Source organism: Colossoma macropomum, unplaced genomic scaffold (genome assembly GCF_904425465.1).
Source record: "Colossoma macropomum unplaced genomic scaffold, Colossoma_macropomum, whole genome shotgun sequence".
Classification (NCBI taxonomy): Eukaryota; Metazoa; Chordata; class Actinopteri; order Characiformes; family Serrasalmidae; genus Colossoma; species Colossoma macropomum.
This window is the reverse complement of record NW_023494810.1, coordinates 27,048,220-27,062,103: the sequence shown is the minus strand read 5'-3', so window position 1 is coordinate 27,062,103 and position 13,884 is coordinate 27,048,220. Positions and strand designations below refer to the sequence as shown.

The following is a 13,884-nucleotide window of genomic DNA, read 5'->3' as shown; positions in this document are numbered from 1 at the left end:
TGTCACCACCATATAAACAGTACTTCAGTACAGCTTTCATCTTTGCGAGAGAGGAGAAAATCAAGCTCTGCTCTTGCTTCAGATCTAAAAAAAATACACAGAGCTTCTATGAGAAGACAACTCAATGCATTGGGTCTAAAATGATGTGTAGCTGAACACTGACAGAAAAAGAAGAAAACTGGCAAATCTAACAAATAAGCCGCTGGTGGGTTAAATATACATTTCCTGCTTTTCTCCTGATGCTGAAAAATAAATAACTTGTATTTAATAGCCATTTTGAATAAATGAAAGATGGTCTTTAGCTTTTGCACAGTACTGTACTTGTTTATTTTTGTATTTATACACTAATAAAATGTATAAATGAGCTTAGACACTCATCTGTAATTGATCCAAGATGAGATATGGGCTATAAACAGACATCTCCTACACTCATTGCTCACCAACTGCTGACAAGACTAGACTGTAAAATGGCATTCTGTTGACAGAGTGAGGGAAGTTTTTGGGACTGTGTGAGTGTTATGTGCGTGTCCACATTAACAGTTTTGCCCTTGTGCCTCAGAGAATGTAGGCCGCTTAGTTACGCCTGCCAAAAAACTGGAAGACACACTTCGCCTGGCTGAACTGGTCATTGAGGTGCTACAGCAGAACGAGGAGCATCATGCAGAGGTGAATTTCACACACGCACACACACAAATATGCAGAGGTACATGAAGATACACATCGACAGTCAAATGCACACACAAAAAACATACATGCAAACTCATACATACACAGTAGGTTCCAAAAGTCTGAGACCACTAGTGAAAATGCTTCTATTTTGCATTCCCTTCTAAATTAATACAAAACTTTTTATTGCAAATTATATTATCTGCATAACAACTTTAGTGAATGTAGAATCTTTAAAATTTTAACATAAATTTCAGAATTTCTTGTATTTAGTATTTCCCTCTTGTGTACTTGAGCTGGCATGGACTCTACAAGGTTGTGCAAATGTCACAAATTTGCTTATATTTGAATAGTGAAATAGAAATAGTGTGAAATTCTGAAATTTCTTGTTCTTCTCCAGGTTCCAGATTCTGTTGTTTATTTCCAAGAAAAAAAATCCAGATTCTTGGACCCCACTGAATATACACAGGCACTAAGACAAGTAATTGTGTTTTTCTGACCAATAGTGCGATTGAAGTTTAAATTTAAATGCAATTATTTTTCATAAATTAATCTTCAGGTCTGTTTTTTTGGCGAAGATCAGAATATCCATGCTAAATGCACCAGACTATCAGTTAGTTGTGATAGTTGTGATGTCACATATACAGAACATGTGTGTTTTGTTGCTTCTGATTGGTCTAACACATCTACAGGCAGTTCACAAGCTGTGTGTTATTAGGTTATATGTTCCCAAAACAAAAACAAGACAACATTGACTAAAACAAGGCAACACTGTTGATAATGTATACTACAATAAAATTGCAGCTCTTGCCATTTGAATGTTTCACGCAATATAAAAGTGACAAACAATTCATCTTTCCGCCTTATTCCTAACACTACTTAACTCCAATTCCGCTCCTCCAAAAACTCTAAATATTTAGGGCTGGGACAATAAGTAAATTTGGGGGAAAAAAAATCACACATTTCCCAATGTGTTGTCACACTGTGAGAAAAAAAATGTACTGTCCAGGTATATTTATCCTTCTTTTAAGGTACAAGCAATGGAAATGTACCCTCAAATGTACAACAATGGTTTTAAATTCCAACTGTGTACTTTAAATAAGCTTTTCTCAGTGGAAAGATATACAGATGTACCCTTTCAAAACATAACATTTTAAAACAGAACAATCAAATAAAAACCTGGAGTAAAAATGTTGCGTGGAGTCAATACAACTTAAAAAATATAACTGCAATGGAATATGGTGCAATTATGTTCCCTAACTAAGGGGCCTGAAGATATACCCTTGAGGGTACCACCACAGTGACAAGAGCTATACCAACACAGTGACAGTTCTGAGACCGCACATGGAAAAAAACCCTAATGCTGTCTTTTACTTCAGAGCTAATGGCTGCTGCTGTAGTATGATCTGTTTGCCTCTCTGAGTGTTTAATAACAAAAGCCCACAGGACTTCATGTGAAGGTTTCAGTGCATTAAAAGTGGTATCTGCTGTAGAAATTGGTATTGCCTTGTGATGACTAAACAAAAAAACTAAAATTAAGAAGGGAAAACCCTGTGTGACAGTGACCAGTGATACGAGTGTACACGAAATAAAACCAGGACTGGAGTTTCAGATCAGGGTGCAGAGTGCTAACTCGTAAAAAAAGCAATTAAAACTACAATAAATTTCACTTTGATTGATAATTAGCGATAAATCAAAAAGTGGTCCCAGCCTTAAAAATAATCATGTATAGCGGTTTAGGTGAAAACCAAAAACTGCATTTTTTTTACATCACCACTACCTTAAATCCACTCTCCTGCGGTGTGAGACAGCAGAAGGGCCTTACAGAGGGATTTTACCATGTGTTCTTGAATTACATCAACAGGATTCAGGGTCCAGCTCAGGGGAGCAGCTGGTACAGTATTGCAGCAAGTTTTCTATCACTACCCACTGCACAAACATCCTTCAGCTACAAAAACACTGCAAATTCAGATGATTCACACTGAGTTCCAATATTTTTCAATCAGTGAGTTCACAATTTATGTCTTCAAGAAACTTCAGTGTTCACTGATTGCAAACTGGTCTACCTTAAATGATGGTAGATCTATAGGTACTTTTTTGTCTGGTGGATAGTGCTATAACCCATTGTTGCATGCAGGCCTTGCTGTCTGACCTGCAAATGGACAGACCAAACATAGGTGTGTCAGACTCCAATCCTAAAGCCCCAACACTGCACAGAGCAGCAGCTTAGATTTTGTAATTACTGTTAACTGCACTGTTGTTATGACCAGCTAGTTTCATACCTACCAGTGATTACAATATCCATGACCATAAACTGGCTTCAAGGTCTAGATTTCAAGACCTCTAGTTTTGAGTTTTCCCTGATACAATTGTTTCAGCTTGTCAACAAATGATCTACCTTTTTTATGATGTGAAAGGAAAATGTTAAAGCCTGCAGTGCTGTGGAAATTTATGAATTGTCTGGCACCACAGTGCATCTGCACTGACAAACACCAAAAACAGTCACCTGCCATCTTTGTACATCATATACACTCTTAAAAATAAAGCTGCTCTAAAGGGTTCTTTGAAAGAACCACAGTGTGAATTTGCTATACCAATAGCGCAAACGTCCAAGTCACAAACCACTGAGGAAGCTTTATTTTCAGGGGTGCATGTTTCTATTGTACAGCATCAATGGCAATGAGCCAAGCAGTTGTTATGTAAATTAAGCATGTTTTTCTGTTACTTTTGTTGCCAATACTTTACTGTAGGACAGTAAATGTTCATATGGCTACATAAGCCCTTAATGACAACTGCTATAGACCTACCTTAACATTTATAAACACTTATTCCAAAAGGCATCATATCGCTGTTGTCGGAAGAAAACCTCCCATCTCAAAAATGGTAATTTTACAGGAGAAGGAAAAAACCTACTTTAATTTACTGTAAGTCAATGGAACCAGAATTATTTCTGAGTAATTTTGGGCCATTTCTTTTGGTCAGTTCATCATGAAATTTACACACAATGTAAAGGACAATATGCATTTTCAAAGTATGTCAAAAACTGAAAAACGACAAAAGTGGAGATACAAGGTTTTCTTCCAACAGCAGTGATATGTAAAGTTGACATAAGATCTATCTCAGGCGACATTCTTTTTTTCCTGACATTAGGTTAAGTCACAGTCTGGCTGGTTGAACAAATGTGATCATTTTCTGTGACTCTTAGGTAAAGTAACTTGGATTTTACCATCTATAATATTTAGGCTGTATCATAATTGTTATAACAAGCTATGTCATTTCACCCCAAAAAGAGTAATGACGCAATTCAATGTCAGACAAAATCAATGTCACCTAACACAGGTGTGTGTCAACATGAGACAACTCCTAATGGAATAAGCCTTTATAAACGTTTATGTAGGTTTATGTCAGTTGTCATAACGAGCTTAGGTGACAGTATTATAGATACTATATATATATATATATATACTAATGTATACTAATATTATAAATACTGCCCTACAGTGTTGCCATTTTCTTTTTGATACTTTTTGCTGTTGAGGAACAAATGTTCACTGGAAAAGTACTGACTTTCAGTTTTAATGCCATCCCCTTAGATATGCAAACTAGGCATATATGAGAGGACGCTTTAATCTCAAAATATCCAGCAACATTTGCCATTTTGAGAATGCATGGCTAAACCTCACATTCAGAATAGCCTACTTAGAGGTTAATATATATATATATATTAATTTATTGGGTTAGGTTGGTAGACAAAAAAATGGGCATTAGCCAACCTTGCCCAAGTAAGCAAGACTGTTAGCTTGTCTTGAGTTAAAGGATGATCAGTCTGATGTAACGTTCACTGTGTTCTCTCGCTGTTTGTTGGGTTCCCTGGATACATTCAAAAGGGTAAAGAGGTATGTGAAAGAGAAGAGTCCCCATGCTCCCCCACCCCACCCCCTTCAAACCTTCTCCTCTTCCCCATCTTATTTGCATGTCCAGTATCCCCCTTAACCCACCCTGGATGGAGGGCTTGTATTTGTTCCAAAACCCCCTACCTTCCCCACAGCTCTATTGCGGAGCATTAAGCATTAAGCAAGCTGCTTGTGTGGGCACAAGTGCCAGACGAACGGCCGCTTCTTCTGCCCTGAAGCAGCTCCCGACGTGCCCTTTGAAAATGAAACCGAGCTCATTTTCACCAACGTCGTCTTGCACAACCCTGACACCCCCTCTCCACCTTCTGCTCTGTGGACAGTAAAATTCCAAGTGTTGAATTATCTCGTCATGAGATTATTTCACTCCAACAGAAAGCCAAATAATGGCCCTTATTCATCAAAGTTGCATGAACAAAATGACCATATGCAATCTTCATCAACAGGTTTGTCATTTACCAGCTTCACCATTGGTGTATCTTCATGATCAAACTAATGTCTGCTCAGACTACAAATCTGAGTGTAATATATAACATTTTGATTCCTTGTATTAAAATTAAATATAATTCAGTTTAAATAATGACACCATGCAATTTGTTAAACAGCACAATTGAGGATTGGTCACAGGGTTTATCTTCATTTTTAAACAAAATATTTATAATTACAAATGTAAATATATATGTAAATATATATTTATATATATATATATATATTTATATTTACAAATTAGGCCTAAACCTACACTAAAATGAATTTTAAATGGTGACGCTCCAATTCTTTCCAAGACTAGTCTTCATCTATTTCCAAAAAACATTGTCATATATGAAATGTGACACCAAAAAAACATTATCATGTTTTATTTTTTTAGTTTAAACCTATTAGATGGTAAAACAAAGCTTGAGAAGCGCACAGAGTTTGATCTAAAATCAAATTCAACTAAGCTAACAGCACTAGCACAAATTTACCCTAAATCGAATTCATCTTACAGTTATAATAAAGGACAACCAGTACTTATACAATTGCTAAATGCTTTTATTGGCTCGCTGCACAAATTAAGGTGTTTCGGGCAAATCATACATAAGTGATGGTGAATTCATTTGTAAATAAAGGACTAGAGAGGAGGTGCTTGTGTCCATACAGCAATAGCTGATTCATCAGTTGCACTCAGATCACTGCTCAAAGTCATAGAACAGTTTCGGTCAAATGTGAAGTAATTCACACGGAGTAATTTGTTCCAGGCACTCAAATCTGCACTTGTTTCTATGCAACTGATGAATAAGACCATTTAAACCACATCCCAGGACTCTGTAGGAGTGAATTCAACATTGCAGATTTTACCGTGTTCATTTGCTCCAGCCTGGTCCAATCCATCACCTTAACATTCCAGTGCGGTCCCTTGTTAACTGAGGCATAGTCATCAGGTATTCAGCAGACTACACTAGCGATAGCCATGCTAGAAAGAGGGTTTTCACTGAGTGCTCAGTCTTCAATGCATGTGGAAGAGACCCTGTGGAGATGACCTCTTACATAACCCCTGCATTTCTCCGACATGTTTTGCCAACTTCGAGACATGCAATACATGTGCCGACAGCAGAGCTTTCTTTTCAGCAACAGAAGAACCTTTCACATAAAAAGTGTAAAATAAAGACAAAGTGTTTAAATTGCAAGCCACAATCTGGCATGAAGTCAAGAAACAGTGATATTGTAGGGTTCAGATGCTGTTGCTGGAGACTGCGACTGCTGCATGGTTTTTCTGAAGGACAAGCTCCTAGGTGCATGTACATATGGCTACATTCACATCAACAAAGTATGTTTGTGTGGGCGCATGTGGGAGCGACTGTGTGTAAATGCACACTGAAAAAACTGATGCGGTGAAGTTACTTGATTCAAAGCTGTACATGATTTCCTCATTAATAAAATACATCAACATAATTTGTCTTTCAGATTACTTACCTTTGCCAATAACTGTGCTAATGTATTTTATTCATGTGGAAATGATGCCCATCCAAACATGTAACATATCAAAAGTATGGTACTGTGCAAAAAATCAGAGACCAGCTCTCACTGATCTAAATCTAATATCTTGCTTCAGATCTGAAAAAATCCACAGTTTCTTTCCATCCTTCTACTGTATAAAGACAGGTCAGAAAGGATGTGTAGCTGTTAAAAATCCATAACCTCTTGGAAATATACCAAAAAGAAGAACAGTTGCAAATCAAACACAAAATCTGTTGGTGCTGTCAGAACAATGGAATGACCACCACAAAGCCCAGACCTCAACAGCACTGAATGTGATGAGAATTACTTGGATCATGAGAAGCAGAAAGTGCAACCAACTTCTAGGACTAAACTTACAAGGTGTGGGAAAAATATCCCCGCAAATTTCTTTGAAAAACTGAAACTGTTAAAAAGGCAAAGGGCGCACATGCTAAAAACAGGGTTAAAAATTCAATATCAAAGTTTTTGAGGCTTCTGTGTGATTTTCTATTTTCTGTTTTTTTTTCACTAAGCCTCAAAAAATAAATAACTTCATGGTTGTTTTCATTAAATAAATGTAGGGTAGCATCTAACTTTTGCATAGTACTGTACATTTCAGTGTATTATTTTCAGATTTTAGAATATGTCAGTAATGCATATCAAAATGTTAGACTTTCAAAAGTGTTTGAATCAAGTAAATCTAATGCATCACTTTATTCAGTGTGCGTGATGTGAATGTAATAGCGTTGCACCCTTGTGTGCTACTCTACAGAAGAGAAGCATATAAGGTGTATTTAACCTGCATGAGACGAAGTCTAACTCTCTGACACTCTGCAACTATATAACAAGACAGGAGCCGTTTCTACAACGCCTCACTCCCCTAAGCTCACACTCTGTGTCTCTGTGGGCCGACGGAAGAGTAACTGTATGTGTGTGTGGCTGCCTGATATGGTGTTAATGCTTGAAGCTGTGAGGGGTCTACGGGGACCATGAAGAGTGACTGAAATAAGGTGGTGACTACTACAAAGTGAGATGTAGAGGCATTTTATAAATCTGTGGAGCATCAAGCCTTGCACCAAACCCAAGAAAGAGACCGAAGCTCTTTGAAAAATAGTCCCTCTTGCCCTCAATACATCTTTGCACTTATCTCTGTCACTCTCACACGTTAACAAGCTCTTCCTCTCTCACAAACACACTCTCTGCAGGCATTTGCGTGGTGGTCCGATCTGATGGTGGAACATGCAGAGACGTTTCTGTCCCTCTACGCTGTGGACATGGATGCAGCACTGGAAGTCCAGCCCCCAGACAGCTGGGACAGTTTTCCTCTCTTCCAACTGCTCAATGACTATCTGCGCCTTGACTGTAAGGACTATTAATGCTTCTTACTCCTAACCATTTAATTTTACTGTAATCTTTGCTACACCCTGTGTGGATCTTCATATTAGGGCTGCTGCGGTTATTTGGATTGCTTAGTTTAAAAATTAGATTTTATCTTTTCGATGACATTGACAATGTTTAACTGGTGATTCGTATGATTATAAATTCTCCTATTGGTCTCTCTTACAGTAAGAAACAAAGCCTAATATTTTTATATTTTTATGTTTTTTTTATGAAGTTTTTAAAAGGCATCCTAGTGTATTTTTTCCAGTAAAGTATTTGGGCTATGGATAATTTCTTGCTGTTCAGTTCAATCCATTTTTACTGTTTGGCATTTTGAAAAGCTTGATTATTTTAGTAATCAAAAAAATATTTGGTAGGGCTAGGAAATATGGCAATATTTATAATTATTGTGATAAATTACTTCACAATGTCACATGTTGCTTCTCTGAGTATATCGTGGACATTACCAGTACTTAAAAAACACTATTCAGCTGCATATTTCCTTACAAATAAAGCCTAATTAGTGCTGTTTAATTTAAATTGTTGCAGTGCAGGATGTAAACTGTTGAATACAAATCACTATTCATTGTTTTGATAGCATTTTTTAAATGTGGCACTTCTGGTTCTGGTTCCTTTTGTCTGTTCCAACTTACCAGATGTCAGAAAAATTAAATATTGTGGCATATTGTGTATTGTGAAAAGTTCTTGAAGTATTGCGATATATTTGTGCCACACTGCCCCGCTCTAATAATCAGTAGATTACTCAGTTACAGTCATCTCCAGTTACTAGTCATTATGTGGCCGGTTTCATGCAAAAGCACTCATCTAGTTTTGCCTCACTGTCAAGGTTGACATCAGTTTGAGTTTCCCATGCTTGCGTATGAGTTTCCAAATGTCTTTGGCCGTCCTTTCCAAGTTTAAACCTCCATATCTCAGTTTCTCACTTGTTGGAAAATTAGCTCTGCCTCTGTGTAAAGCTTAGTGTTTGTCTGAAATCTCCTGGCCAAGTTACAAGGTTTGATGTCCCTGAGTAGTAGATAGGATGTTTTGGTGGTATTGAAATGAGGGATTCTAGCACTAAAACTTGACAACAATTATACCTTCCTTTGCCGAGTTATGGCCAGCAGCTCTAACTGAACAAACAAGGAAAGAGAAAGGCTCTTTTATCAAAAAAAGGGTCACTTCAAAATTACTCACTGTGGCTGTACTTAAATAATACATCATATCAGAATATCTGGAAAAATGAAAAGCCAAATGAGATAGAGGTAACGCAAAGAATCATAGCTTTAATAATAACCTATAGAATAATGGTGGCCTGGGGAGGGAAAGGCATGTTGGGGTCAAACTGTCACACTGAATGTAAAGAGATTGCTGGAGGCCTTCTCATGTCGCTAATGAACTGCAGTGAATGAGGAGTTGTCCATGGTGCTGAACAAAGACACTTCTTGCACTGCAGTGGACTAATTATACTGGTGGCATTCTTGGCACAGCTTGACAGGTTGTTGTCTGGTAACCTATTCTCAATGTTAAATAGCACGTTCTGCTTACTGAGAAACAGAATAAGAGAGGACGAAAGACAGAGACAGGGGTTTTTGTTTTTTTCCTATTTCATTTCAGTGAGTGTCTGTTTACTACAGCTATTAGCACCACTAACACCAATTTCAACAAACCTGCACATCTCATAGCTTGCTGACTGTATCAGAATGGACAAAAACTCCCACATTTGGCATTAAAATATTGGAGATCAAAAGAACAAAACAGATTGCACACATCTAGCAAACACAGCACAAACACATTTGCTCAAGCACTGCCCTCAGCTTGTACTGCATCTGGGCATTCCACATGGAAGGTCACTCTGCTTAGCCCGTAGCGCTCAGCTCAGCTTATGTGCTATGAAATGGCCTTAGCACCAGACAGGCGCTAAAGCAGGAGGCTGTTCATGCTGCTAATGAGGTCTAAAACAGAGCAGCCCAAGAGCTCTGAGCTGCAGCCATACGCTCGCGGACACACACAGCCAAGTGGACAACCACCGCCACTCAAGTGGCTAATTGGAACAGAGCAATCAGGGAGGCAAACAAACATGGCACCTACTGTGTATGATCGACCTTGAGTAGAGAGAGAGAGAGAGAGAGAGAATGAGAGAGTTAGCACTAGGAGGAGGGAGATGCTACAGGCTCTGTTGTGTTTTGCCATTGGACAACATTTTGTCTTCCCTCATCCTTGTATGTTTAACCCTTAGAAGCTGCACTTACAAGCACATTGTATAATTCGATAATAATTAAGTCACTCAGCTCATTAAAAATGTGGCAGAGAAATTCCGCAGGATGTGCAGATTCTAAACTTTCAATTAATACCAAGTATGTGTTCGTAAGGAGAAGAGTAATGAATATATATGCTTTCAAAGATAAGGTATACCTGCAGTCTTGTTTTGCAGAAACATTGCAACATCTTGTCATGTTTTTGGTTCAAAACTAATGGGAAAAAAGTACAGACTGTCCATACAGAACGTACAATACTGTGCAAAAGTCAGAGACTATCCTTACGTCATTAAATTTCCTGTCAAAGCAATGAAGTACAAGTTATTCATTTTTTTATATTCCAGAGAAGATTCAATACAGTATAATTCATGTGCAAAGAGAAGGGGAAAATCAAACAAAAAAGAAGCTACCAAAACTGGAGTTTTAAAATTAAAGGAGATGGAGAAAATGAGACCATTCAAGACATGGTAGATCACAAAAACTGCCACAATCATATAAACAATGCTTAAAGTTTTCGTCTTTGAGACAGAGGAGAAAATCCAGCTCCACTCTGGCTTCAGATCTGAAAAATCCACAGGTGTTTCTGTGCACTCTTCCACTGTGAGAAGACAGCTCAACACTATGAGTTTGAAAGGATGTATAGCTGTCAGGAAGCTGCTACTGAGAAAAGGAAATAGACAAAAAAAAAAGAACATATGCAAATAAATAAAAAGCCAGCGTTCTCAGAACAATGGACTGTCCACCCCAGAGTCCAGACTTCAATTACAGACTGAAATAAAAGCAAAAGCAAGTCAACTCAACTCAACATCACTGAAGGAAATAAAAACCGAAAGCAAGTCTTCTGAAAATAATGGAAGCTGTAATAAAGGCCAAATGTGGATATATTAATACTGAAAAAAATGTATTAGTTGTTGAGGCTTCAGTGTAATTTCCTGTTAAATGTGTGCTTTCTGTTTTTTTCCTGACACTGAAAAATAAATACTTTGTACTTAAATGCCAATTCTACTGGAAAAATGAACAGTGGTCTCTGGAGTTTGCACAATGTGGTTAAATGCAGAATTGCATTTGAGTAATGCAGCAAAATGAAAGTAGTAACTGTTCTAAGCATTACTGCAGCAAACCACATAATCTTCTCTCCTCCTCTATAGACAACCTGTGTAATGGGAAGTTCCACAAGCACCTGCAGGATCTCTATGCCCCTCTGGTGGTGAGATATGTGGATCTAATGGAATCGTCCATTGCCCAGTCCATTCACCGAGGCTTCGAGCGTGAGTCTTGGGAGCCAGTGAAGTAAGAGATCTTCCTTCTCCAAGCTTTTGTTTACCTGGTACAGTAGCACTGTACTGTCCCAATATTTTCCAATTGGTCCATAAACAAATACACATTTGGAGTTATGATTTTTGCACTCCATAATGCATTAAATGTGTCAGTTGTTTCTCTTTTCTTCTGTTCCAAATGCAGGTAAGACCACATAGCTTATCTGTTATTGTAAAATGTTTAAAAATGTCCAATACAGTTTTGCCAAAGTTTGTTGCATTATTTATTTGATTTTATACTGAAGGGTCATATTATACATATGTATTGTCCTTGCTGAAATATATAGGAAATAACTTTTTTGGTCCAAGACCTTTTTTGCAAACTCTCTCAATCAATCTCTCCTCATGCTTGCATGCAATATTTAATGCTACAGCAAATGCATAACTGAAGTCTCTTCTTTTTGCTTTCTCATAATCCATCAGATCTGACAGACTGTCCTTGTCTTTATTGACATATCCAACACATTATTTTCTTGACCTCACTTTCTAAATCATATTGTGTTATTTTTTCTCAGTATATACTGTTTTTCCTGCTCATCCACATTACATTCTTTCTTCTCTGTCTTTTCTTTTTTCCCCTCTTCACAGGAGTTTAACAAGTAATCTGCCCAATGTCAACCTACCAAATATGAATCTCCAAATGCCTAAAGTTCCAAATCTACCAGTGTCAGTTAGTCTGCCACCAGTGCAAATACCTAGCTTTTCCACTCCCAACTGGATGCCAGCTTTATTGGACACAGAGTGTGTACTGAGTCTGTACTGGGTTTTGGTTCATGCAAGCGTGGCCTTGGTAGGAACACAATTCATCAGTTGTTTTTTTTTAAATCATTTTGAGGCTTAGTTTGGGAATTCTTAAAATCAAGTGAGCATGATCCGAAGACTGTCCCATAAAGTATAAATGTTAAAATGGTCATCTTAAGTTAGGCAGTAAAATCTTACCTACTTAAACACAGGGAAACATTTGCTTGCTGCCAGACTAGAAGAGGTGCCAAAACTCAATGAGGTCAAATTACTTTCCTCACAGAACAGCACAAACTCGGACAAATAAATTGTAATATAAAGCTGGGGGACAAAAGAAAGACCTGTAATATAAATGCTGCATATGTGTACATGCAATATGTGGTATACTGCTTTAAGCTATGGTTTACCTCAACTGAATAAGCTGTTGATGCCAAGGCCACAGCATGGGAACTTAGCCCCTGTACTATTGAGAGTGTCAAAAAATGGAAAGCCTTATGGGCTATTCATTTACTCTTTCAAGCATGTTGAAAGGCAGAAAGATACAAAGCAAGAAATAAACACAAGATTATATCTTAGTGACTGCTCAAAAATACAACTGAAAATTGTATTTTGTTCAAAGCGTGGTTCTTTTGTATCTTTCTGCTACCTCTCCCTGCCCTCCTTATAACCCTTGTATAGTAGAGAGGTGTTGAGTGTGCTCTTTCCTCTAGCTGTATCTATTGGCTGTTGGGCCCCAGTACTGTAGGTCTTCTGTATGGTGCTTTAGGGGTTACACCCTGGGCATGCTGAGGGAGTTCTACAGGGTTCCGTTACTGGTCCACTCCCTTTTTCTTCTGTGTGACAAATGACTGCTCTGAAGTTAGTCTAAAGCTTCAGTGCAGCAGGCATTCCTATTCAGTAGAAACTACGTCCACTACGTTGCATGGTGCATATTTCTGTTATATATTATTATCACAATAGTAACAATGACAACTACCTGTCAAATTGAAAGTTGGACTTTTCCAACTAAAGTTTTGTTTCTGTAAAAGAATTCTAGATAGAACAGAAATGGGTAATTAGAATTTATTTACAACCAAATCTGCTCTAATCCTAAAATATCTGCTTCCCTCTGGTCTGTGGCAATCTGTGCAGTAGGTTTCTACTGAGGATGTCTGGAACAGGTGCATGGGTGCATTCTCCTTGAGCTGTGATGAGTGCTGTGAAAGACACTTTTTTTTTTCTTTCTTTTCTTTTCTTAAAAAAGGTACAGCAAATTAGTTTCTCAATCATACTGATGATCGGTTTGGGGATTCTCCAAATCCTTATTTCCTAAGACTTTTTTCTGGCAGATAAATTTTGCCCACAAATATTTTTGTGGGTAAAAAAAAAAAGTTTTGTAATTTTCAACATTGACAATCTTCCCAACATTTCCAATCTTTCTCATTTTAATTGACCAAATATATGTATATTTCCAATAGCTATTCTAAAGCCAAATTTTATTAGCTGTTTAATTACAAACCCAGGAAGTAAGCATTCTTTGAGTTGGAAAAACACAGCAGATTTTGTTCCATAAATCATTAGGCAACAGATATGGCAGAAGTATTTGTGGGTTGAATTCTACTTTGTCCTTCACCACTCTGTATCTACATGCTCACC

General features: G+C 37.7%; 1 protein-coding gene across 4 annotated transcripts in view; it reads left to right on the top strand.

Annotated features, from left to right (window-relative positions):
• The window catches only part of cadpsa (Ca2+-dependent activator protein for secretion a), a 192,120-nt gene that overhangs the window by 151,154 nt on the left and 27,082 nt on the right, over positions 1–13,884 (top strand). For 2 of the 4 annotated variants that reach the window (XM_036559374.1, XM_036559373.1), the window contains 3 exons: positions 560–666; positions 7,760–7,916; positions 11,341–11,482. In XM_036559374.1, coding sequence (XP_036415267.1) covers positions 560–666; positions 7,760–7,916; positions 11,341–11,482 — 406 coding nt within the window. Of the gene's footprint in view, positions 1–559; positions 667–2,530; positions 2,561–4,553; positions 4,563–7,759; positions 7,917–11,340; positions 11,483–12,096; positions 12,250–13,884 lie in introns of all 4 variants that reach the window. The other 2 variants (XM_036559375.1, XM_036559372.1) reach the window with 2 other exon arrangements.